General features: G+C 42.1%; 1 protein-coding gene across 2 annotated transcripts in view; it reads right to left on the bottom strand.

The window, feature by feature from the left end:
- col27a1b (collagen, type XXVII, alpha 1b) overlaps positions 1-27,269 on the bottom strand; it is a 524,608-nt gene that overhangs the window by 332,380 nt on the left and 164,959 nt on the right. For both annotated transcript variants that reach the window (XM_067969899.1, XM_067969900.1), the window contains exon 7: positions 22,876-22,929. In XM_067969899.1, the coding sequence (XP_067826000.1) occupies positions 22,876-22,929 (54 nt within the window). The remainder of the gene's footprint in view (positions 1-22,875; positions 22,930-27,269) is intronic.

Genomic DNA, 27,269 nt, shown 5'->3' with positions numbered 1-27,269 from the left:
TGTTTTTGGAGCTCTCCTATACTTGAATACTAGGACTAGGGGACATAGCCTAACATTTAGAGCCAGGGCGTGCAGGAGTGAAGTTAGGAAATGCTTCTACACGCAAAGGGTGGGAGAAGTGTGGAACGCTCTTCTGCAAACGGCAGTTGATGTTAGCTCGATTGTGAATTCTAAATTTGAAATTGATAGATTTCTGTGAACCAAGGATATTAAGGGATATGGGGCTAAGGCAGGTTTATGGAGATAGGTCACAGGTCCACCATGTTTTCACTGAATGGTGGAACACTGAGGGGCTAAATGCCACTGCCACTTGCTGCCTCCTGATATGCTTCTCCTGCAAGAAAGCGGGATGTGTGTCTGGGTGATGTGCCTGTCATGGTTGAATAGCTGCATGTGTGTGTGGCCTGTGAGTTATGGGTGGGCGGCTTGCAACAGTGGTAATGTGTAAGGGTGAGAGGAAGCATCTGATTGGAAGAGTTGAGTACTGATGGAAAGAGTTTGTTGCTATGTGGGTGATGGGGGGTGTAGTGCGTGGAGCAGTGGATGCAGCTAGTGGTGTAGTTGGTAGGAGACGCCACTTGACAGCGGACTCACTCACCTTAACCACTCATGTCAAAGCAATGAACTTCTTCCTGCGCTGCATGCATGTCCATGATGCTGTGCACCTGGCACTGACTTTGTCTCCCGCTGCCCCCCACTGCCTTTTGGACATATGTCTGGCGGACATCTTGCCATTCCACCCCCCACCAACCTCGGATATAGGATGTCCCTCCTTCTGTCCACCTCTTGCACCAAGGTCTCTAGTGCATCAGCAGAGAACCTTGGTGCACGCACTCTCGCAGGCATAGTACCAACTCAGATCCGCAGATTGGTGAGGTCTGGCATGCAGATTGGAGGATGTGGGATTTAGTAGTGCGCAACCTTTATTCAATGTTTTAACATAACTCATCAGTTTGTAAACATAGGGACGGGAGCTGCATCCGTGTTTTGCATGTGCGATGTCTGATCTCCGTTCAGACTCTGCAGACAGCGTTATTTTCAGCAAATAACAGGTACCAGCTACCTTTAAGAGATTTTAAAGAGACAGCCTTCCTTTAAGAGATTGGACCTCCCCCTGCTGGTGGAAAGTGCAAATTGCATGGAATCCTCATTCAATGCTGATTTCCAATGCAGAATGCAGGTAAGTCCTCAGGCCTCATGAAAGTCTCATCCTGCCTGTGCAGGGGCCTTTGGGCGCGGGGTAATAGCGGATCACGCTACCCACGCCCAATAACAGGCCCTATCCAATTTTTCTCCCACTGTCTTATTCCAGAGCTGAATCAGATCCATACTGGCAACATACTACAAACCAAATACCATTTTCCCTCCATCACTCAAGTATCAAGCCAACACTTAACTGGCCACTGTATGTTTCCCACCACAAAAAGAGCCATGGCATCCTGCAAACTGTTTGTTCTTGTTCCACTAATTCAAACCTTCCTCAACAAAAATGTATTTTTGCATGTGCATCATGGTGCATCTGATGTACATATGTACCCAAAATGCGCTATATAAATGTCCGTTGTTGCTAATCTGCACTGACTCTTCACTAAATATAGGTTGCCTATCTGTAGTAGGTACATGTAGTAATATAGTGATACTGCACAGTAGTTGCTTGAACCACTTGACTACAGAACTGACATCGATATAGAGAGGTTACATTATATTTTATGCAAACAAAAACATGGTTAAAAGTAGTGGGGGGGAGGGAAGAGGGGGGAGAGGGGGAAGAAAGAGAATTGAAACCTATCTTAGGCAGATCATACACAATCTTCTCATGCACAACTCCTAAAATAAGTGCTGAGCATGTGTGAGTGGAACCTGATTTAATTTGCTTAAGTATTTTTAAACATCCACGGTAGCTGAGGAAAGTTAAGTCTTCATTCATGCAAGCAAGTCAGGTTGATTTGTACCCAAATCTGTCCAAATTTGCACATGTAGCTGGCTGAAAGAGAATCAAACTCAAAATCTGTTCAAATTCCTCTGTTTGCAAATAGGTGTTGATTACTTAAAGATGAATTATGTGGTCTAATACCGAAAGATTTCTGAGAGATTCTTAAGATCTAAATTACTTTTCAAAATACTCTCCCTGTAGGTCTTTTTTTGTCACAGACATTTAATAAAAGCCATGTGGTGATATAAACTTTGTCAGGTGCTGAGGAGTACCGCATTGTCATTGTTACATTGGAAAACAGAAACAGAAAAATGCAAAAAATGAAACTCCAGTCAGCTCACGGTGCAACAATATTTGGAGTAGCTTCAGTCAGGCATCACCCTTGTCTAAAACAATTTATTTTAAAGGATGCAATAATGTTGGTCCTCCAACATACTGTCTCGCACACTGGCAATATTTGGGTCCATAGCTGCAAGGGCCAACACAATGAGTTCCCAATATTAGCTGCCCTGCTGAAGGAGATACTGAACAAAGGTATTTGCATATATGTGCGTGTGGTCCTACTGTATTCCTTACAATTGACTCTGAACTCCATTTTTAGTAACTGGGAACTGAATTTCCTTTTGTGTCAATATCACAACTAGAAATCACTCTGAATTTTCACAATGATTCTCCAGCTACTGCCAACACATAGAGGACTACTGACTAATGTAGTCTCAGTATCAAAAGGAGTACATACTAGTTAGAACAATCACTATAAAACGTCCAGTCTTCTCCTGTCCACTCTTGCGTTGCACTGTGTATATGCTTTATATATATATATATATGCTTTTCTTGATATAAAGAAAATAAAGTGAGAAAAAAGCTTTGTATATATATAAGCTTTAAAATCTGTCAGACTGCTGAGCTTTCATTGTGGCCAAAATAGTGCCCACAGTATACTTTAGGTTATTGCAAAGAATAATGGGCCTGAATTCAACAAAGTTGTGGTTCTACAGGGTAGATGTAGAGCAGTTTTTTTTGGCACTAGTTTTTATAGACAATGTGTGGTTGCATGTTATTTTCAGCTCATAGCTTTTTGGTATTTGGGAAAACATTTGTATATTCCATGTGTTTTAATAAATCCTGTTACAACAACAGCAACTTGCATTTATATAGCACCTTTAATGCTCAAAACATCCCAAATTAACTGTACAGATGGGAAAATAAAAAAAAAGGAATGGTCAGCCACAATAGGAAAGTTAGAGGAGGTCATCAAAAGATGTGTTTTCAAACGACTTCTAAAAGCAAGGAAAGAAATAGAGAGGTGGATAAGGGAGGAAGTTCCATAGCATAATGCCAAGGCAGCTGAAGGCTCCTCCAACAATGGTGGGGTGGTGAGTAGGATGCACACATCACTACAGTTAGAGAGCTAAAGGATACAGAAGAGATGTAAAGCTGAAGGAGGTGACAAAGGTAGGGTTGGCCAAGCTCATGTTGTGATTTTAAGATGAGGACAAGGAGTTTAATGCAATGGTAGGCAATGAACTAGTATAGGTTGGCAAGTATGCCGGTACTGGGTGAGCAGAACAAGAAATGGGCAGCTGAGTTTTGAATAAGTTAAAGTTTATGGGGAGAGAATGATAGAAAATCAGTTGAGGTGATAAAAGTATGGCTAAGGGTTGCAGTGGTGGGGGCAGAGGCAGATGATGCTGTGGAAGTGGAAGTAAGCAGTCTTGATGATGGAAAGAATGTGAGGTTTGAAACTCAACTCTGGGTCCAACAGGACTCCAGGGTTTTGCATGGCCTGCTTCAGCCTGAGCAAGTTGATGGGGAAGGGAATGAAATTACTGGCAAGGGAATGGAGTTTATGGCGGGGACAAAAATTATGGCTTCGTTCTTCCTAATTGTTTAATTGAAGGAAATTTTGACTCATCCATTACTTCATTGTTCTTTGATGAAGTAACTGAGACGGTTGATGTGGGTAATGCGGTTGTGTATATGGACTTTTAAAAGGCATTTAATAAAGTACCACATGATAGACTTGATAGCAAAATTGAAGCCCATGGGATTAAAGGGGCAGTTGATGCATGGATACAAAATTGGCTAAGGGACAGAAAGCAGAGAGTAGTGGTGAACAGTTGTTTTTAAGGCTGGAGGGAAGTGTGCAGTGGTATCCCCCAGGGGTCAGTGTTAGGTCCACTGCTCTTTTTGATATATATTAATGACCTGGACTTGGGTACACAGAGCATAATTTCAATGTTTGCAGATGACACGAAACTCAGTAAACAGTGAGGAAGATAGCAACAGACGTCAGGAGGACATAGACAGACTGCTGAAATAGGCAGACACATAGCAGATGAAATTTAATGCAGAGAATTGTGAAGTGATTCATTTTGGTAGGAAGAATGAGAAGAGGCATTATAAATTAAATGGTAAAATTTTAAAGGGGGTGCAAGATCAGAGAGATCAGGGCGTGTACGTACGCAAGCCTTTGAAGGTGGCAGGACAAGTTGAGAAAGCGGTTAAAAAGGCACACGGGGTTCTTGGCTTTATAAATAAGAACATAAGAAATAGCAGCAGGAGTAGGCCAATCAGCCCCTCGAGCCTGCTCCGCCATTCAATAAAATCATGGCTGATCTGATCCTAACCTCAAATTTAAATTCATGTCCAATTTCCTGCCGGCTCCCCGTAACCCCTAATTCCCTTTACTTCTAGGAAACTGTCGATTTCTGTTTTAAATTTATTTAATGATGTAGCTTCCACAGCTTCCTGGGGCAGCAAATTCCACAGACCTACTACCCTCTGAGTGAAGAAGTTTCTCCTCATTTCAGTTTTGAAAGAGCAGCCCCTTATTCTGAGATTATGCCCCCTAGTTCTAGTTTCACCCATCCTTGGGAACATCCTTACCGCATCCACCCGATCAAGCCCCTTCACAATCTTATATGTTTCAATAAGATCGCCTCTCATTCTTCTGAACTCCAATGAGTAGAGTCCCAATTCACTCAACCTCTCCTCATATGTCCACCCCCTCATCCCCGGGATTAACCGAGTGAACCTTCTTTGTATTGTCTCGAGAGCAAGTATGTCTTTTCTTAAGTATGGACACCAAAACTGTATGCAGTATTCCAGGTGCGGTCTCACCAATACCTCCCTGTTTTTATATTCTATCCCCCTAGCAATAAAAGCCAACATTCCGTTGGCCTTCTTGATCACCTGCTGCACCTGCATACTAACTTTTTGATTTTCTTGCACTAGGACCCCCAGATCCCTTTGTACTGCAGTACTTTTCAGTTTCTCGCCATTAAGATAATAACTTGCTCTCTGATTTTTCCTGCCAAAGTGCATAACCTCACATTTTCCAATATTGTATTGGATCTGCCAAATCTCCGAAGTACAAAAGCAAGGAAGTTATGCTAAACCTTTATAAAACACTGTTTAGGTCCAGCTGGAATATTGTGTCCAATTCTGGGCATCTCACTTTAGGAAGGATGTCAAGGCTTTAAAGAGAGTGCAGAGGAGATTTACTAGAATGGTACCAGGGATGAAAGATTTCAGTTATGTGGAGAGACTAGAGAATCTGGGGTTGTTCTCCTTAGAGCAGAGAAGGTCAAGAGGAGATTTGCTAGAGGTATTCAAAATCATGAAGGGTTTTGATAGAGTAAATAAAGAGAAACTCTTTTCAGTGGCAGAAGGGTCGGTAACCAGAGGACACAGATTTAAGGTAACTGGCAAAATAATCAGAGGCGACATGAGGAAAAATTTCTAATGCAGCGAGTTGTTATGATCTGGAATGCACTGCTTGAAAGGACGGAGGAAGCAGATTCAATAATAACTTTTAAAAGGAAATTGGATAAATACTTGAAGTGGAATAATTTGCAGGGCTTTAGGGAAAGAGCAGGGGAGTGGGACTTTCAAAGAGCCGGCACAGGCACCATGGGCCGAAAGCCCTCCTTCTCTGCTGAATCCGTCTATGGTTCTATGATTAATGTCACTCAGGCAGTCTGGCAGCACAGAACTGCTCACTGTATTGAGGAAAATGAAGAAGAGGTAAAGTTTGGTTTTGTCGGTATACATATGGAAGCTGAACCTGTGCCTGCAGATGATGTCACCAAGGGGCAGCATGCAATTAACTAAGTTTTAAAAAATGTTTTAGATTCTTTGTGGGCCAAGAGGAGCAGGCATGCTTTTCCAGGCCCCACAAGGAAACCTTGGGCCTCTGCTGCCCGGGCTTCCTCCACTTACCTGGTCCCCGGCGGCAGCTTTCTGCAAGCTGGCAAGACGCATGCTAATGAGGCCCGACCGTTAAATCAACCGAGCTTGATTGCTGCCGCATCCGGATGGGCACACCACTCACTTTGCCGTATTGCAGCCCAAGAGTTAAAATTTAGCCCTTAGTGTCTATTTGTGGGAAGTGCCTTTCTGTAATAACAGTGTACCTGATTGGCTTTGAGTAACACTGTGGAATTGTGACTCCAATGACAAATCACAAACATAAGGACACTTGTAACCTTTCCACAACACAAACTAGACTTGAGAATTTTTCTGGAAAAGAATTCAAATTTTGAAAATCAGATCAAATCTATAACGGTTATTTTGGCTCTTTCTGCATTGAAATGAAAGTATCAAAAAGTTATTTATTTTACCCATATCATTTTAGGAAAGGAAAGAAATAGCGTATAATGAAAAAGTAAGTAATGTGATTAAGATTTTGTTAATGCAATGAAGAAAATTTTGTTCATGCAATGAAGAAAATCTTCTTCAGAGAACAATGACGTCTATTGCTTTTCTTTTCAGTGCAATGCATTAACCAACTAATCCAGCTGTACTGGGGGAAGAGAGATAATCCTCACTGATTTGTGATGTCTGCATTTTTTCAGGCCTCAGATGTGAAGAAAAAGATTCCCAGAAAAAAAACTATTTTACAAGAGGAAACACATTTTTGCACAATTAATGCACATCCACATGTGTGTAACAGAAAATAACTGACAGTGAGCAGTTACTGAAAAAACAAATTATTCAGCAACATCAAGTCACATAACCCCTGATGAGCCTGTGGATTAAAGTGAATTATGTAATCCAGATGTCACAAGGTGGATTATTTATCCAGTCCTGGAATTGTTAAGTATTTCTAATATTGGCTTGTGGAAGAAATAAATTACTTTTGAAAACCACCACATGTGCAGTATAGATGCAGATGACTCATAATTAGAGATTGGTATACGTGGCATGTCTACAAATTCACATGTCACACAGTATCACAGTATTGGTCCTAACTGTTCTCTTTGGTGCAGACAATGGTGAAAAAATATTTTTTGTGTATCTGATAAACAGTTTATTACTGAGTTATAAGTATAATATTCCTTAGTCTTTAAAATTAAGCTATCCTCCATATACCAAATTTCCCACCCGCCTCTCTTTGGACTTGCTTCTGGTCTGATCAAGTTCGTCAGGTCAGATTTTAGAAAAGTGAAATCCATGATGCACTGCCCTCTCCATGGGTAGAGCTCATTGAAGTACTGGCTGATACAGATACCCCACTGCACTAATGTTTGGAGTAGTGATGATTTTGCAACTTCATGCACTAGTAGGGGACCTCAAGTTAGATTGGTGGCTTCCTATACTCTATTTAGATTTTTCAGAATACAAACACAAATCACGTTTTCGGTGTTCAATATTTGTTTACGGTGTTCAATTATAGTATTACTGCAAATACATTAGAAATCCATGTGGAGCTCCATATCTACTAAATTACCTTCACAGATAAGTCTACCACATCTGACATTGTGGTGATGCAGGAAGCTATCACAATTTCTGAAGACATACCACAGATATAGATGTTAATGTCTCTCACCCAAAGAAAACAACAGTTACAGGATCCAGGATCCGCCAAATGACAGAAGGATATATTAATTATGGCAGGATCTTCAACAGGACCATATTTGGGTTATGCAATGCAACCTTGAGGATGCATACGGAACATCAAGGTACAACCATCACAGAGGTTAGATGATAGCCATTCTACACTCCCACCTCATATCCAGTGGACCCTGGAGGAAAACTTATTACAAGCATAATGGCACATAGAATTAAGGACAATGTGGTCATATTGACAGAGAGATAGTTTGAGTGCAAACAGGAAAGGGTTGCGGTAAAAGAAGCCAAGAATTGAGGAGAATATGACCATATGGATAGTGTGATAGTTGGAGTGCAGACAGCAAAGGGTTGGGGTAAAAAAAGCAAAAGGCAAAAATAAAAGGACATTTCTTGGACTGAACAGATGTGTTGAGTGGTGCTCCACATGGGTTTGCCCTGGGACTGCTCTTATTTAATATATACATAAATGATCTGGGCTTAGGAATTGAGGGAACAATATTAAAATTTGTGATTACTCAAAATTTGAGGGCTATAGCCAATTGTAATTAGGATTGTGAAAGACTGTAGGACACAGGCTAGTAAGATGGGCAGAAAGGTGGCTGATTTAGTTCAATGAAAAATGTGAAGTAATACATTTTGGAAATAATAGGGAAAGGAAACACACTTTAAATACTGAGATTTTGGAGAAGAGCAGGAGAGGGACCTTGATATGTCGATAAACAGACCATTAAAGGAGGCAGTACAGGTAGATAAGCTCATAAAGGCAAACAGAATCCTTGATTTTGTATCTAGATGCATAGAATACAAAAGCAAAGAGGTAATGTTGAACTTATACATGACCTTGGTTTTGTGCAACTCATTATAGGAAGGATATAAGAATAATGGAAAAAGGGCAGCATAGGTTCACAAGGATATTACCAGGGATGAGGTGCTACAGTTATGAAAATATACTTCAGAAGTCAGTGCTTTTTTCACCACAGCTGAGAAGGTTTAGGGGTGACACAATAGAGGGCTCCAAGATTATGCAGAGTAACATAAGATAAATAGTAAGATTGTTCCTACTGGTTTTTCCTCAACTACACCCTGCCCCTTGGTGACATCATCCACCAACATGGAGTCAGCTTCAGAATGCATGGTGTTAACACCCATTTCTACCCCTCCACCACCTCTTGAACCATCCATGGTGTGTTATCAGACTGCTCGCCTGATATCTAGTCTTGGATGAGCTGCAACTTCTTTCAGCTGCACATTGAGAAGACTACAGCCATCATCTTTGCCCCAACCACAAACTTCGTACCCTTGTCAACAACTCCATCCCACTCCACAGCCACTGTCACAGGCTGAACCAGAGACTGTTTGCAAATGTATTTTTTTGGTTTTAGCCCCTTAAAAAAGGAGGGCAGGGTTTTTTTAAACCCCTTAAAAAAAAGAAAGGGGGGAGGCACAAACGTGTCCCTTCACCAATGACCCTGGGTCAACCCATGTCATCCTGACTGATCAATCACCACAACCAATTAGATAAGAATATCTTTATCCTTTTTAATGATGCACTCCAGTCCCTGTGCTCGTGCTCGTGCTCGTGCTCGTGCTCGTGCTCGTGCTCGTGCTCGTGCTCGTGCTCCACCTTGCAGCCCTCTTTGACTCCAAACAGAGCTTCTGACCCATGATGAAGTGTACATCTACTCCCAAATATATACTGCACTAGAACCATGGGGAGTGGATAGTAGCAGCCATCTGGGTTCCAAATTAAGTGGTCACAGGTGTCCCTGATTAAACAAAGAAGCAAGGGGGTTATATAAACCAAAGGTTTTACAGTAGGGGAGAAGGGTGAGGGACTGTGGTAAGTGTGTTTTTATTTAATGGATTGAACAATAACAAAATGTGTGCTGGAGTGTTGAATGTTTGTTGACTGCAAAAACAAAACCAGCAACAGTTCTTTACACAGGTATTTGAATGCTAAGAGGAGCTACACCAATGACAACAGTGGGCCCAGAGGTTTAGACCCTGAGGAAGAGGTTGATGCCTTCTTAAGTAACTTTGTATTGCTAGTGTGGCTTTCTGGCCAAAAGAAGATTGCGCAGTGTACTTAGTCCTACTATTGACTCCATAGTCAAGATCTACAGAGGCTTGGGATAACCAAGGAGAGCTACCAGCTGTGTTTCTGGGCCCCAAGACTGTATATAGGGAGATACCATGGTCAGTGTTCCACCAGTTGTGAGACCTGTGTTAGGGCTGGTTAACCCTGGGAGAACCTTGGCCCTGAAGTTGCAGGAAAATCATAGAATAGAATCATAGAAGTTTACAATATGGAAACAGGCCCTTCGGCCCAACATGTCCATGTCGCCCAGTTTATACCACTAAGCTAATCCCAATTGCCTGCACTTGGCCCATACCCCTCTATACCCATCTTACCCATGTAACTGTCCAAATGCTTTTTAAAAGACAAAATTGTACCCGCCTCTACTACTGCCTCTGGCAGCTCGTTCCAGACACTCACCACCCTTTGAGTGAAAAAATTGCCCCTCTGGACCCTTTTGTATCTCTCCCCTCTCACCTTAAATCTATGTCCCCTCGTTATAGACTCCCCTACCTTTGGGAAAAGATTTTGACTATCTACCTTATCTATGCCCCTCATTATTTTATAGACTTCTATAAGATCACCCCTTAACCTCCTACTCTCCAGGGAAAAAAGTCTCAGTCTATCTAACCTCTCCCTATAAGTCAAACCATCAAGTCCCGGTAGCATAAGTAAATCTTTTCTGCACTCTTTCTAGTTTAATAATATTATTTCTATAGTAGGGTGACCAGAACTGTACACAGTATTCCAAGTGTGGCCTTACTAATGTCTTGTACAACTTCAACAAGACATCCCAACTCCTGTATTCAATGTTCTGACCAATGAACATTGGTGTTTAGCTCAACAGTTTGTTAGTGTGTTACCCAGGTCTGGGTATGACAGCACCCTAAGCTGATGTTACAAGAGGTGGTGAACTTGGCTGAAATATTCTATGAAGCCTAAGAGAGTGCCTGCTTCACTAGCTTTGTCTCTACACTAACCCAAAAGATAACATCTAGATGGGCTAGGCTTGACAGGGGACAAGGAGCTGAAGAGCAGCTGTCTGTTGTGAAGGGACATACCAGAGAACCATGTGTCTGGCAAGAATGAGGAACTGAAAGAAATTAGTATTTGTAAAAAAAAATAGTACTAGAGAAATTAATGGGATTTATTGACTTTCAGTCCCAAGGACCTGATGATCTACATCCCAGGGTTTTGAAAGAGGTGACTAGAGATAGTGGATGCATTGGTGTCATCATCCAAAATTCTATAGATTCTGGAACAGTTCCTGCAGATTGGAAGGTAGCAAGTGTAACCTCACTATTCAAGAAAGGAAGGAGAGAGAAAACAGGGAACTACAGACCTGTCAGTCTGACATCAGTAGTAGGGAAAATGCTAGAATCTATTATAAAGGATGTGATAACAGGACACTTAAAAATAATAATAGGATTTGGCAGAGTCAACATGGATTTATGAAAGGGAAATCATGTTTGACAAACCTATTGGAGTTCTTTGAGGATGTAACTAGTAGAATAGATAAGGGGGAACCAGTGGATGTGGTGTATTTGGATTATCAAAACTTTTTTGATAAGGTCCCACACAGGAGGTAGGTGAACAAAGTTAGAGTGCATGGAATTGGGGGTAATATACTGGCATGGATTGAGAATTAGTTTAACAGTAGGAATAAATGGGTCTTTTTCAGGTTGGCAGACTGTGACTAGTGGGGTACTGCAGGGATTGGTGCTTGGGCCCCAGCTATTCACAATCTATATCAATGATTTGGATGAGTGGACCAAATGTAATATTTCCAAGTTTGCTGATGAGAAAACTAGGTGGGAATGTGAGTTGTGAGGAGGATGCAATGAGGCTTCAAGGGTATATAGACAGGCTAAGTGAGTGGGCAAGAACATGGCAGATGGAATATAATGTGGAAAAATGTGAAGTTATCCACTTTGGTAGGAAAAACAGAAATGCAGAGTATTTTAAATTGTGTTTGGGAAATGTTGATGTTCAAAGGAACCTGGGTATCCTTGTGCATGAGACACTGAAAGCTAACATGCAGGTGCCAGAAGCAATTAGGAAGGCAAATGGTATGTTGGGCTTTATTTCAAGAAGATTTGAGTACAGGAATAAAGATGTCTTACTGCAATTATCTAGGGCCTTGGTGAGACTGCACCTGGAGTATTGTGTACAATTTTGGTCTCTTTACCTAAGAAAAGATATACTTGCCATAGAGGGAGTGCAACAAAGGTTCACCAGACTAATTCCTGGGATGGCAGGATTGTCGTATGAGGAGAGATTGAGTAGACTAGGCCTGTATTCTCTAGAGTCTAGAAGAATGAGGGGTGATCTCATTGAAACATACAAAATTCTTACAGGGCTTGACAGGGTAGATGCTAGCTGGGGAGTCTAGAACCAGGGGTCACAGTCTGAGTAAGGGGTAGGCCATTTATGACTGAGATGAGGAGAAATTTCTTTACTCAGAGGGTGGTGAATCTTTGGAATTCTCTACCCCAGAGGGCTGTGGAGGCTCAGTCATTGAGTACCTTCAAAACAGATTGATTAGATATTAAGGCATCAAGGGATATGGGGATGGTGCAGGAAAATGGCGTTAAGGTAGAAAATCAGCCATGACCTTGCTGAATGGCGGAGCAGGCTCGAGGGGCCGGATGGCCTACTCCTATTTCTAATGGTCTTATGATATTGGAGTAGGAGGGAAGGTGGTGTCAAAGGTAAAGGCAAAAATCAGTTAAGTGAAGAGGAACCTGAGATTGTGTATAGCCTGCCTAGGGGCAGGGGAGTAGTAAAGGGGACAGATTATTCCCTCAGCCAGTAAAGTCTGGCCCAGGGAACTGTTATGCATCCACAGAAGGAGGACATGAAGCAAGGTGGTACCCTAATCTAATATGATGCAATGGAATGTAGTATCGTCCTTGGGCTGTCATATCAAATTTGTGGTTCCCCTAGTGGTAGAGGGGAAAACCACTGGCATTGATAGACTTGAAGGGCCTGATATTAGGAGGGAGGCAGGTTGGCAGCAGGGGGTCGACTGGGTGCGTGGGCAATGCGCCCAGTGAAATCGGTGGGTTTGGCACGCAATTGTAAGTAAATTGAAGCCACTTACCTTGGCTTCCAGGTTTCACGCTGGAAATCTGCGCAGCGGGCGGACTGCGCACCCGCATCATAGGCTCAGCTGGAGGAGTCCTATTTAAAGGGGCAGTCCTCCACTGACTGATGCTGCAGAAAATAGGCAAAATTACAGCATGTAGTACCCCAGGGGGAAAGCTGCTCCCAGGTTTAATGATGCTTCACTCCAGGTCTTACTGGATGGGGTGAGGAGGAGGGAGACCTTCCACCCAGCGAACAGGAGGAAGTGGCCTGGCTTGAGGTGGCAGAGGAGGTCACCAGCACCACCAACATATCATGCACCTGCATACAGTGCAGGAGGCGCTTCAATGACCGAACCAGGTCAGCCGAAGTGAGTACTCTTACTCATTCCCCTACATTTTGTCTGCCACATCACCACCCCCACCCCACATCTCTTTCTGCACTGCCAACACTACTCGATCACATCACTCCTCACACCCACTGAACCCTCATCCTCATCTTACCTGCACTTCCTCACCTCCCCAGTACTCATCCCACCACTACCACTCAACCCAATCCTCATTCAATCTCATGGCTCTGTCTCCTATTCACTCTCTCATGTATCTCTTTCATGGTCAGCCTCACCCCACCTGCCACTACCTGTGCTGCAGCCACAGGGCATGCATTACATGTGTAAGGAAAATGTGTCGTGAGCATGAAGGGGATGCACAAAAGTGTTTGAGGGTTTGTCATGGTTTTTACTTATATTTGATTTCTGATCAACTCATTACATATTATATTGTCACCACTACTGCCACATCTTGGCCATTCTTGACTGGCTTGTGCAATAAGGCCCTTTCATGAGGTTCTCCATGTACACCCTTGATGCCACCCATTGGGTCACCTTACAGTGGGTGTATGTGTAGTTGCATGACTACTTTGTGCAGGTGTCTGTTGCGCAACACTTTTGTGTAGCCCCACGAGGCGGCGATGGACTGCATGCCTGGCGAGGCTGGTGATTGACCCTCATCCTCCAATGGAGTGATGAATGCAGCTACGGGAACCCCCCACCCCCCCACCAACCCGTTCCTGACAGTGAGAGGGGGTCCGCAAAGTAGGTAAATGTGTTTGGACAGCAGAGTTTAGAGTATGATGTAATAATTGAGTGTGGAGACAATGGTGTGGCAGGCAAAACTTTGTCTGAGGTGACAGAGTGCCCTGCTGCAATGAATGAGGTATTCCCCCGACTGTCAAGGAGTCCTCTACATCTCCCAATGGCTGCTGACTGAACCACGTCTGCAACAACAGGGAGTGTTTCCCACAGCATGGGAAACACGCTGAGGAGAGTCCAAAATCACATCTCTGCTAACATCTCTTCCCCAATGAGGTCTGTCAACGACCTCAAGTACCTCCCTAACTATCTAAACTGTCATCCTGCTGGCTTTAATTTCCCGGTGGGAGTCCCGCATGCGGGGGCTGCGCACGCACCGATTCGCGTCATTGGGGAACCTGGAAGTGGGCAGGTTGGTGCCAGGCTCCGGACCTGCTCCGGGGTTCCCCAATTTTAGGAACCCCCGCCACGAACGCACCCGCTCGGCCATCCTAAAATTGACCCTGAAGTATGTGATGCCTGATAGTACGGGGGTTAAGGAAAACTCCTAAAGTAAAAATTAAATGTATGCATAGCTTACCCTTCATCAGTTGTATCACCACTTTGTGTTCTCTATTTCAGTTCAGTAAGCCACTGCTGCACATTGGGTGCTCTGCACCCATTGAGGGCTACAAGCTGACCACCTGATAGTGAGGTTAGCTCATTACTATATTGAGACAGGATTCACCACTTTGTATATGATGCTCTCTCAAAGCACTGAGTTCAGGGGAGTCAGTTCTTATCCCACAAGTCCTGCTCATCCATCACCCCTGTCATCACTGATTTACATTGGCTCCTAGTTGTCCAATACCATATTCTAATTCTCATATTTAAACCACTCCATAGCCTATCTCTGAAATATCCTCTAACCCTACAACCCCTCCCCCCTCAGCCCGCCAACTCTGTTCCTCTGACTCTGGCTTCTTGTGCATCACTCCACCATTAGTGACCATGCCTTCCGCTGCCTAGGCCCCACACCAAAGAATTTTTCTCCTAATCCCCTCCTTAAAACCCAAGCTTTTCTTGTATCTCGTTTTCCTTAGACTCAGTGTCCATCTTTTTTTTCACTGCACCTCTGAAATGCTTTGGGATTTTTTTGTTATAGGTGCTGTATAAATGCAAATTGTTGTAAATTATGCTACTTTTTTAGATGTTAAAGGAGTGTTGTGTTGTAATTGGCTGATTTTCAGTCATTGGTGCTAACTAAATCCAATTTAATCAAATCACCAGATATAAAATTCCTCTTCTCCAATTTGAATTGGGGAATCATTACAATCTACTAAAAAAGCTCATTAACCTTGGAAAATATACCCCTTTGTGTGCATTAAGAGCAGTATAGTAATATGCGAGAATTGAAATAGGAGTGGGTAATGCTGTGCCAGGACTGCTGCCCCTTGAGGGCCACATGCTGAACACCTGATAAAATGAGGTTGGCTCCTACCACTTTGAACTTGATGCTCTCTCAAAGCACTGAGATCAGGGGAGTCAGATTATCAGGCTGCTGCAGCCTTTAAAGCAGTAGCTGTTCTAAAAAGAAATTTGGTTGGGGAAGCCAGCCTTGATCAGATGTTGGGATACCATGGTGCAGGAGGCCCTATGTGGATGAGAGCCACCAGCAAATCAGTCCTTACATTGGGCCTGCTTTGAAGTATCCATTGAGAATGGTCCTCAGACATTCCAGTTCTATTAAGGGAAGGAACCCTCATTTACCTAAAAACTGGGACCCTGACCAGATTTTAGCAGTCTGCCTGCCTCTCAGAATTACATCATAATTCCAGTATTCTCAATAGATACAAACAGTTTCTGTGCTGATTTCTGGTCCTGGAAACAATGTCAGTGGTGCTGACTGATTCTGCCACCTCTCCTCCATTGTTGCTGACATTTGTTAGGGCACCCATTGATGTGGAAGAAGACATCCTTCCTGCTGCTCACTTGTTCTGAGCACCTCTAGAATGGCATCAGAGGATCTGGAGGCCTTGGATGAAGTCATACTGCCTGTTGCTTCAGAAACTGCTTTCCATTGAAAAGTACACCTAGCATAGGCAGCTTGCCGATTACATTAATGAGGCCTGACCACAATTAGTTTGGATATCCTGCCAACTGCATCAGGTGGATGGAGCAGATGCCCAACCCACCCAATTTGAGCCCCACAAAAATCAATCCAGTTGATTTAACTTTGGTGGCAATACTAAACCATAGTCTAAATAATACCCTGGTCTAAATTTGTTTCATAGTGCAAGTGTAGTAAAGGCCAAAGGCTTAGTAATGTCAAAAATGCAGCATTACTGTCTGCTATTAATTGGTTTGATTGGTGTATTTTTAGTCCACTGACAGAAACTAAAATTGTGTTAAACCCATATTGGAAAATATGATTCACATCAATGGTGTGCAGTCACACTTTTACTGAAACATGCTGCTTTTCAAATGATATTAAGTTGGCATAAAAATTACTGGCACTTGTTAAATAGTTCCCATCATGTGTATAGTTTCTGCTCTGAAAAAATTTAAGAGGATGCAATTGGAACTGTCACATGATTAATTGGTAGATAAATGAATTAGTTCAAGGGCTGACAGGAAAATGTGACATTCACAAAGAAACTCACACAGATTTATTTCAACTCTCCACTGCCACCATCAGAAACTGTTTTACATTACTGAACAAATATTCCACAATATTTCACATTAGTAGGTTGTAGGCAGTGCTCCAGATAGAAATTTGGCTCAGAATACATTTCATAATTTTAATATTTGAAATTTCAGCTTGCCTGTGAATGTAGTCAATGACAAATTCACTAATTCCCAATTGAATTGTCAGATAAGCCATGATCCTAGGTAATAATAAATGGACTTGCTTCCACTATTGTGCTTCAGGGCCAGAAGTAGCATGCTCCATATTTCACTAGTATTCTAATTTAGTACAGACAGCAATCCTTATTTTTCTTGTCTTTCTTATATAAATATAATTTATGAACCTGCATTTTATTTTAAATGCATTGTTTTTGATCAGTCACAATTTCAATGTCTAGAATCATAATGGTTACAGCATGGAAGGAGGCCTTTCAGCCCATCAAGTCTGTGCCAGCTCTATGCAAGAGCAATCCAGCTAGTCCCACTCCCCTGCCCTATCCCCACAGCCCTGCAAATGTTTTCCTTTCAGGTACGTATCCAGTTCCCTTTTGAAGGCAATGATTGAATCTGCCTCCACCACCCCCTTGGGCAGTACATTTCCAGATCCTAACCAATAGTTAGAATTGTTAGAACAAAATTCATTTACATTGAACCAAAAATAAGCTGACAAAATACACACTTCACACTATAAGCTAAAGAGCCTGAGGCAAAAAAAATTTACGCAATGAGTTAGGATGATCTGGAAAGCACTGCCTGAAAGGGTGGTGGAAGCAGATTCAATAGTAACTTTCAAAACGAAATTGGATAAATACTTGAAGGGGAGAAAACTGCAGGGCTATGGGGAGAGGGTAGGGCAATGGAACTAAATTAGATAGTTCTTTCAAAGAGCAGGCACAATGGGCCGAATGGATCATTCTATGATTTTTGTAAGCCATTTCGTGTTTAAAAAAAAATTGCTACATTCACCCATTGCATGGGTCCTGCAATTTTTTATTGCTTAGATTATTTGCCTGATAGTCAGAAGTATCTTTACTGTGGGTTACAAGATACGCAAAAAATGAAACATTCTGCTTCTCTGTGCCAAATGTATCTCAATGTTCTGCCTCTGCCAATGCTCTGTCTCTCCCCACCTGCCTGACCGCAGCAGAACAAAATCAAATGTATACAAAATGTATCCATTCAATGAATGTCTTTCATGTCAATTAATCTAAGGCTGAATAGCCCTCATCAATACCCTACAGGCAATACTTCATATTCATCGAAGACCTAGCAAGATAATTTCACTTAACCAGGTCATTTTAAAGCAAGTCAATGACCTCAGGACCTGGAATATCAGAGCCCTAGTCAAGACCACAATTTAATCAAGTACTTGTTGTCAGAGCAATGCAGTGAAATGGTTCCTACAAAGAGCTACAAGCTGTTACTGAATAATGAATGGTACTACTTGGTCACTGTTTTGACCAACTCCAGTTGTAAACTGAAGCTGCTGTACGAACGAACATACAAATTAAGAGCAGGAGTAGGCCATTCAGCCCCTCAAGCCTGATCTGCCATTTGATAAGATCATGGCTGATCTGATTGTGATGTCAACCCTACTATAACCTTTGACTCCCTTGTTAATCAGGAATCTACCTAACTCAGTCTTAAAAATATTCAATGACTCTACCTCCAACACGCTTGGGGAAGAGTTCCACAGACTCATGACCCTCAGAAAATTTCTCCATCTGTCTTAAATGAGACCCCTTATTTTTAAACTGTGGCCCCTAGTTCTAGTGTCTTCCACAAGGGGAACATCCCCTCAGCATCTACCCCTTTATGTCTCCTCAGGATTTTATGTTTTAATAAGATCACCTCTCATTCTTCTAAACTCCAGTGTATACAGGCCCAACTTGTCCAACCTTTCCTCATAAGATAACCCCCTCATCCTAGAAATCAGTTGAGTGAACCTTCTCTGAACCACCTCCTTTCTTAAATAAGGAGACCAAAACTGCATGCAGTATTCTAGATGTGGTCTCACTGATGCCCTGTACAACTGCAGCAAAATATCTCTACTTTTATATTCCATTCCCCTTGCAATAAATGACAACATTTGCCTTCCTAACTACTTGCTGTATCTGCATACTAACTTTGATTCATGTACTAGGACACCCAGATTCCTCTGTACCTGAGTTCTGCAATCTCTCTCCATTTAAATAATATACTGCTTTTCTATTCCTCGTCAAAAGCCTTCTGGAAATCCAAGTACACCACATCCACAGGATCCCTTTATCCACATTGTTTGTTACTTCCTCAAAGAACGCTAATAAATTAGTCAAACACTATTTCCCTTTCACAAAGCCATGTTGCCTCTGCCAGATTGCATTGAGATTTTCTAAGTGCCCTGCTATATATAACCTCTTTAATAATAGATTCTAGCATTTTCCCTATGTCAGATGTTAAGCTAACTGGCCTGTAATTTCCTGCTTTGTCTCCCTCCTTTCTTGCAATGAGGAGTTACATTTGCTATTTTCCAATCTGATGAGACCCTTCCAGAATCTAGAATTTTGGAAAATTAATACCAATGCATCTACTATCTCTGCAGCCACTTCTTTGAAGACCCTAGGATGAAGTCTGTCAGGACCTGGGGACTTGTCAGCTTTTAGCTCTAATTTTTTTTCAAAACCCTTTCCCTGGTGATTGTAAAAGTTAAGTTCCTCCCTGTGGTAGTCCAATACTGCATTTTGTTTTGCAGAAAAATGTTACATTTTCCAATCTAACAGTTCATATTTTTACCTGCTCCAATAAAAATAGCTGTTAAAATGAAACTGTTCTGGGAATATATCCATTCTTTCTCTATTTTTAAAATGAATTTAGGGACTTTGTACTGGCTGTGCAATGTGTGTTTTGCATGGGATGCTGGGAGTTATAGTTCTGATGAATGTTTCCCTGCTAGAGTGTCCTGCAGTCCTTCTGCTTCTGCTGTATTCCCTATTCCTTTACTTGTCAGCCTTGGCTTAGTGGTAGCACTTGTCACTGAGTCAGAAGGTTGTGGGCTTAAGCCCCACTCCAGAGACTTGAGCACATAATCTAGGCTGACTTTTCAGTGCAATACTGACTGAATGTGGCACTGTCAGAAATGTCATCTTTTGGATGAGACTTTATACTGAGTCTGCCCTCTCAGGTGGATGTAAGATCCCATGTCGCTATTTGAAGAGCAGGGAAATTCTCCTGGTGTCCTGGCCAATATTTGTCCATCAACAAACATCACTAAAACAGATTATCTAGTCATGTATTGCATTTGATTTGTGGGGCCTTGCTGTGTGCAAATTGGCTGCTGTGTTTCTCTACTTTACAACAGTGACTACACTTCAAAAAGTACTTCATTGGCTATAAAGTGCTTTGGGTCATCCTGAGGTCATGAAAGGTGCTATATAAATGCAAGTTCTTTCCTTTCATCTGTTTCTCCTTCTCCTGTTTCTCGCCCTTTCTATTTTCTTCCTGTTACTTCCTTCTGAGCCTCCTTATGTAGCTTCTCCTCCAGAGGACATTGAATCTGTTTTGGGTAAGGTTGCATTGATGCCAGGTGCCCTCATGACTCTTGACTGAGTGTTGGCAAGCCATTTGACTATGGGGGCACTAAAGCAAAGCCCATTTGGCTGTCATCCAACATCCACAATGCAGAATTTCTAGCTGGGTTAATGTGATAGCAATTAAAAGCAAAAACTTCAGCTGATTTTTTTTTTTCCTTCCCTAGTGCAGGGACACTGAGGCTAATAATAGTCTAACCCAGGAGTGCGAAAAATGATTTTAGCACACCTTTTGCCTCAGCAGAGATCAGCTACCTCTGCACAGAAGGAGAATTGGCTCTGACTTTGCACCCTGTATGGCTCAGCTACATACCACCTTTACCAACTGAGCTCAAGGAGATAGTAAAAGCTTACTTCTATAAAATAACTATGGGTTTAATTTGCTTTGATAAATATTTTGCATTAAATGAAAGTTATTTTTTCCTTGTGGTGTAGTCACAGTAAATCACTATCAGCTTGCAAGATGTGAAAGGATAGTCAAAGAATGGGTGAGATCAGTTAGATGAAGGAGAGTATCTTGAACTTGAGTGAGGAAAGAAATGTCCACTTTACAGGAAAAAGTGCAGGTAATGTAAGGAGGATGTCAAACAGCCACCACTGGAGATATTTAAAAGTAGCAATTAAATGGACTAAGTTTTTTTTTAAAGTCACTAGTCAGAAAGTCAGCTTATCTGAATGCTGAAGGTAACTGGGAAGGAGGCAAAGGAAACGTTAACCATAAATTTTCCAAAACTTTTGGAAATGGAAGTTGTGCTAAAAGACTGGAGTGGCAAATATTAGATCACTGTTCATGAAAGGGGTAAGCCAAGAAATAAAGGGCTAGGTTGTGATTAAACGTCTCAGGCCCTGAATTTCCTGGAATCTGGGAGGGCAGAAGGAAGATTTCCACCCAAGCTGTGTGGCAGGACCAAGAATTTGGGGCAGAGTCCAACTACACTGGGATTCCACCCTGTTTAGGCTGGCCCTTTAAAGTTCAATGTGGAGGCTGAGAACTGGCATGGGTCTCACTGAGGGCCTTAAGAAGATCCCAACCTTTACCTTCCCCAAGAGGCTCTTTGCTCTAAGTTTAAAAAGCAAGCTTTCTGTTGGGGCCCTTGTGAGGCCTCTTCTCTGCCATCAGAGTGTCACAGTTCAGGTTGGGTGCCACTGGAGGACCCTTGCAAGCAAGAGGTGCTCACCTTGGCCATGCAAATTACCCTGTCTGCAATTTGGGGAATGGGCAGATGGGGGTTGTGCTACTTTGCACTTGCCCTGCCAGAGCAGGCTCCTATGAATTTCAGGGCCTTAGAGGCTACAATAATGAATCAAATTAGTGAACACTTTGTCCCTGATTACCCTATGCCTTTCAATCTGCAAGGATTTGTAAAAAGCAGGTTGTGCTTGACTAATTTAATTGACTTTTTGAGGAAATCACAGGGTATAAAGGGAATGATATATAATATAATGTATTCAGAAGGCATTTGATTAGGTTCCACATAAGAGACTTGTTGCAAAATTAAGGCAAATGAGGAACATTGATTTGATTTACAGTAAACCTTAAAATTGACCAAAGGGGGGAAAAAATGCTCTGCTCACACCTAAATCTCTACCCCTAGATCTTTTATGGCCACTTCAATTATGTAAAACTAATACAAGGGTATATTTTCCTCTGCCCCGCACAGCGCTGTGTCCCAGTTGTAGGACAAAGTAGCAAGATCTGTTACATTGGGAGGGGCATTCTCAGCCTCCCAGTTCACTTCCCAGAGGGTCCTCTTGCTGGGTGCCCCAGTGTAAGGGTGTCTGTCAAAACCTGGCATTATGGCTTATTCCCTGGTACTGAAGGAAAGTTGAAGACATTTTAGCTTTTCCTCTTTTCCTCCTTCCCAAACAAAGTCCTAATGATTGATCCCAAACTTCAATGAACTGTTAAATATATACACCAATGGCTCATAGCATATATCCAATTTCTTTTAGCATTCTAAGGTGAATGCCATAAGGTCCAGCAGCCTGATCAATTTGAAGAGCTTTCACTAAGACCAATTTCACATTAACTTCCAAGGATTCAATATTGGAGCACTTCTATCTATCACCACTAGCAATTTAACACAATTTTTAGTTGCAGAAACAGATGCAAAGTATCCATTTAGCATTCATCATGTAACCATTGCTTTCTCTCTCTTTCTTTTTCTCTCTCTCTCGACAATAAATGTTCCAAAGGAAAGAACTCGCCTGTCTGCAGGCAGGAAATTTCTTGAGAAATGCATACACGTTAGATAGCCAACTACAAGAAGTTCCTGCTAGCAGCTACAGCAACATATCTCGAAGCCACAGTGATGATTTCAACAATGCATATCACCTAGAAGCCAGTGAGGAGGTTCTCAAATGTCAATAAAGCACAGATCATATGTTCAGTTTCCAATGTTAACAATTTCATTCAGATACAATTATTAATGCAGTCAGTGCACATTAAATCTGATCATAATTATCTCCTCAGTGATTTTCAAATAGGGCTCTCCCCATTCCTAAAATTAATTTAAATTCCAATCTTACTCCCTTTAACAAGTGAATATAAACTGAACAACTGTCCAGTTTTAACAAGGAGTAACAATCTGTTGCCTACCTTTCGGCCTGGTGGTCCTTGGAGTCCTAAGGCACCAGGACGACCCACGTCACCCTGTAAACAATAAAAACAAGTCTGCATGTTAAAGATATTTCAAAATATTTTCATGTTAGTAATATAAAAATCTTCTATTTGAATTACATAAGATAATGTAAACCAATATTGGGATCAGTAATGGTTTTAGTAATCTATTAGTAATATAAACATCAGTACCAGCACAGCACAATCAGAAAATCTTAAACCATCACAGAATGTACAGTAATATGCTTAAATTCTACTGCATAAACATCTGTCTAATATCTCCTCTTCTGACTCCTGATAATGTTAGTGTTCCAGGTGGGCAATATACTTTGCCATAAGATTGTTTCTCTATTTTACACCTTTGTCCTTTTTTTGAAAAAAAATTAGAACAGACAACTCCACCACAAAATAAGGGAGAACACATATAGCAAATACAAGAGGGAACCAAAATTCCACAAAAGGGGGCAGGTTTTGCCCATGTTCTCCATAAAATGTTTTGGATATTGGTGGTGGCTTGTTACTTTGATTAGTCGTCCATTTCTTCTTTGTAAATATCATTGTTTTTTAATTTTAGTACTATTAATTTGTATTGCAAATCATTCGTACAATTCAGTTTGGTTGTTTTTGTAAACTGTTTATGCAATTCAAAGTGTGAGATATCAATGCTGGGTAACAGCATACTTTTCCATTTTTCAAAAGTTAAACAGTATCAAATACTCCCAAGTCAAGTATACCATGGACAGGTACAGAGTAAACCACTTCAACTACAACCTCAGTGGTACACCTCTCCTACTGGAACAGCATGAATGTTCAGTTTCTCACTTGGCAGTGCAGTGGTTCAGGTACTGGGTGATAAAAATCAGAGTTCAAATCCCACTGAGGCAGGTTGTGAAATTGAATTCAATACATCTGGTCATTTGTGAGCTAGCACTAGGAAAAGTGACCAAGTAGTCTGATAAGTACCAACTGATAAGTGCCCCATCACTGGATTCAAGATCAACTCTTCTCCACCACTGGTTCACTGTTGCTGCGGTATGTACCATCTATACACTGTGCTGCAACAAGGCCCCAAGTTTACTCAGATAGAGACTTCTACCACTGAGAAAGACAAGTGTCATAGGCACAGCATCATCTCTAAGTCACACACCATCCTGACATATATGGCCGTTCCTGCATAGTCACTGGATCAAAATCCTACCTAGAACTACACCACAAGCATTACATCAGTTCAAGAAGACCAACCACCACTTTATATGGTAACTAAGAATGGGCAATAAATGTGTCCACATCCCAGGAACAAATATAAAAAGTCTTTCTAAGTGAATGCCTAATTTAGTGCCAACTGTTAATTTCTGGGAGGTTATAAGGAGGACACAAATAACCTCCCAGAAATGTTAGGGAACCAAGGATCTAGTGAGGAACTGAAGAAAACCAGTATTAGTAATAAAAAAAAAGTGCTAGGGAAATTAATGAGGCTAAAGGCTGACAAATCCTCAGGGCCTGATAATCTACATCCCAGAGTACTAAAGGAAGTGGCCCTGGAAATAATGGATGCATTGGTGATCATCTTCCAAAATTCTATAGACTCTGGAACAGTTCCTACAGATTGGAGAGTGGCAAATGTAACCCCACTATTTAAAAAAGGAGGGAGAGAAAAAACAGGCATTTACAGGCCAGTTAGCGTAATATCAGTAGTGGGGAAAATGCTAGAGTCCATTTTTTAAAATGTGATAACAGAACACATGGAGGGCATTAACGGGATTGGACAAAGTCAGCATAGGTTTATGAAAGGGAAATCATTCTTAACAAATCTACTGGCATTTTTTGAGGATGTAACTAGTAGAATAGATAGGGGAGAACCAGTGGATGTGGTATATTTGGATTTTCAGAAGGCTTTTGATAAAGTACCACACAAGAGGCTAGTGTGCAAAATTAAAGCACATGGGATTGGGGGGAATATACTGGTATGGATTGAGAATTGGTTGACAGACAGGAAACAGAGTAGGAATAAACAGGTCTCTTTCTGGGTGGCAGGCAGTGACTAGTGGGGTACCGCAGGGATCAGTGCTTGGGCCCCAGCTATTCACAATATATATCAATGATTTGGATGAGGGAACTAAATGTAACATTTCCAAGTTTGCAGACGACACAAAGCTGGGGTGGAATGTGAGCTGTGAGGAGGATGCAAAGAGGCTCCAATGTGATTTAGACAAGTTGGGTGAGTGGGCAAGAACATAGCAGATGCAGTATAAATGTGAGGTTATCCACTTGTTGTAAAAACAGAGGCAGATTATTATCTGAATGGTGATAGATTGGGAAAAGGGGAGGTGCAACAAGACCTGGGTGTCGTTGTACACCAGTTGCTGGAAGCGAGCATTCAGGTGCAGCAAGCAGTTAGGAAGGCGAATGTTATGTTGGCCTTCATTGCAAAAGGATTTGAGTACAGGAGCAGGGATGTCTTACTGCAGTTATACAAGGCCTTGGTGAGACTACATCTGGGGTATTATGCAGTTTTGGTCTCCTTATCTGAGGAAAGATGTCCTTGCCATGGAGCGAGTGCAACAAAGGTTTACCAGACTGATTCCTGGGATGGCAGGACTGATGTATGAGGAGAGATTGGGTCGACTAGGCCTATATTCACTAAAGTTTAGAAGAATGAGGGGTGATCTCATCGAAACATAAAATTCTAACAGGACTAGACGGACTAGATGCAGGGAGGATGTTCCCGATGGCTGGGGAGTCCAGAACCAGGGGTCACAGTCTCAGGATATGAGTATGCCATTTAGATCTGAGATGAGGAGAAATTTCTTCACTCAGGGTGGTGAACCTATGGAATTCTCTACCACAGAAGGCAAAGTCATTAGATGTATTCAAGAAGGAGATAGATATATTTCTTAATGCTAAAGGGATCAAGGTATATGGGGGGAAAAAGCAGAAACAGGGTACTGAGTTAGATGATCAGCCATGATCATTTTAAATGATCATGGCTGATCATCTAACTTAAATGATCATGGCTGATCATTTTAAATGATCATGGCTGATCATCTAACTCCCGCCCTAGTAAGAACGGGATATGACGCTCGACTCATCGATCGACAGTTCCGACGGGCCACAGCAAAAAATCGCATAGACCTCCTCAGGAGACTAACACGGGACGCAACCAACAGAGTACCCTTTGTCGTCCAGTACTTCCCCGGAGCGGAGAAACTACGCCATGTTCTCCGCAGCCTTCAACATGTCATCAATGAGGACAAACACCTCGCTATGGCCATCCCCACACCTCCACTACTCGCCTTTAAACAGCCACCCAACCTCAAACAGACCATCGTTCGCAGCAAACTACCTAGCTTTCAAGAGAACAGCGTCCACGACGCCACACAACCCTGCCACGGTAACCTCTGCAAGACATGCCAGATCATCGACACAGATACCACCATCACACGAGATGACACCACCCACCAGGTGCATGGTTCATACTCCTGTGACTCAGCCAACGTTATCTACCTCATACGTTGCAGGAAAGGATGCCCCAGAGCATGGTACATTGGCGAGACCATGCAGACGCTGCGACAACGGATGAACGGACACCGCGCAACAATCGCCAAACAGGAGGGTTCCCTCCCAGTCGGGGAACACTTCAGCAGTCATGGACATTCATCCACCGACCTTCGGGTAAGCGTACTCCAAGGCGGCCTTCGAGACACACGACAACGCAAAATCGTCGAGCAGAAATTGATAGCCAAGTTCCGCACCCATGAGGACGGCCTCAACCGGGATCTTGGGTTCATGTCACGCTACACGTTACCCCACCAGCGAACAAATGTTATCTGTTTTTAATATAATGGGTCATTTGCTGGCTCTCTCTGCCTTCCGGATGTTTCTGCCTCTCTCTCTGTTTTTTTTTCTCTGTTTTTTTTCCCTGTTTGTTTTTTTATTGAATGTGTATTCGGAGGTTCTGCAGGTAACACCTCTCTGTCTGAACACGGTGATTGCCTTGGCAACGGGCAGTTGCAGGGGCAGTCTGTAAACACCATTTATTATTGTTCAATATGTATAAATGCGTAGGCTTCAAGGAGATCTTGAAACATTTGCCTGAGGAAGGAGAAAATCTCCGAAAGCTTGTGAATTTAAAATAAAATTGCTGGACTATAACTTGGTGTTGTAAAATTGTTTACAATCATTTTAAATGGCAGAGAAGGGCCGAATGGCCAACTCTTGCTCCTATTTTTTATTTCTATGTAATCTTTTTACCTCAGCTGATAGCTATTGGTAGTTATACTGGTATCAACACAGTAGCAACCATTTTCAATCCAATTTTTATTTATTTTTTCTTCAATTTCTTCCCTCCCCTCCTAAAAGTGCAACCCATACCA

Source organism: Heptranchias perlo, chromosome 31 (assembly GCF_035084215.1).
Source record: "Heptranchias perlo isolate sHepPer1 chromosome 31, sHepPer1.hap1, whole genome shotgun sequence".
NCBI lineage: Eukaryota > Metazoa > Chordata > Chondrichthyes > Hexanchiformes > Hexanchidae > Heptranchias > Heptranchias perlo.
The sequence above is the reverse complement of the archived record's forward strand: the minus strand, read 5'-3'. Positions and strand labels throughout refer to the sequence as shown.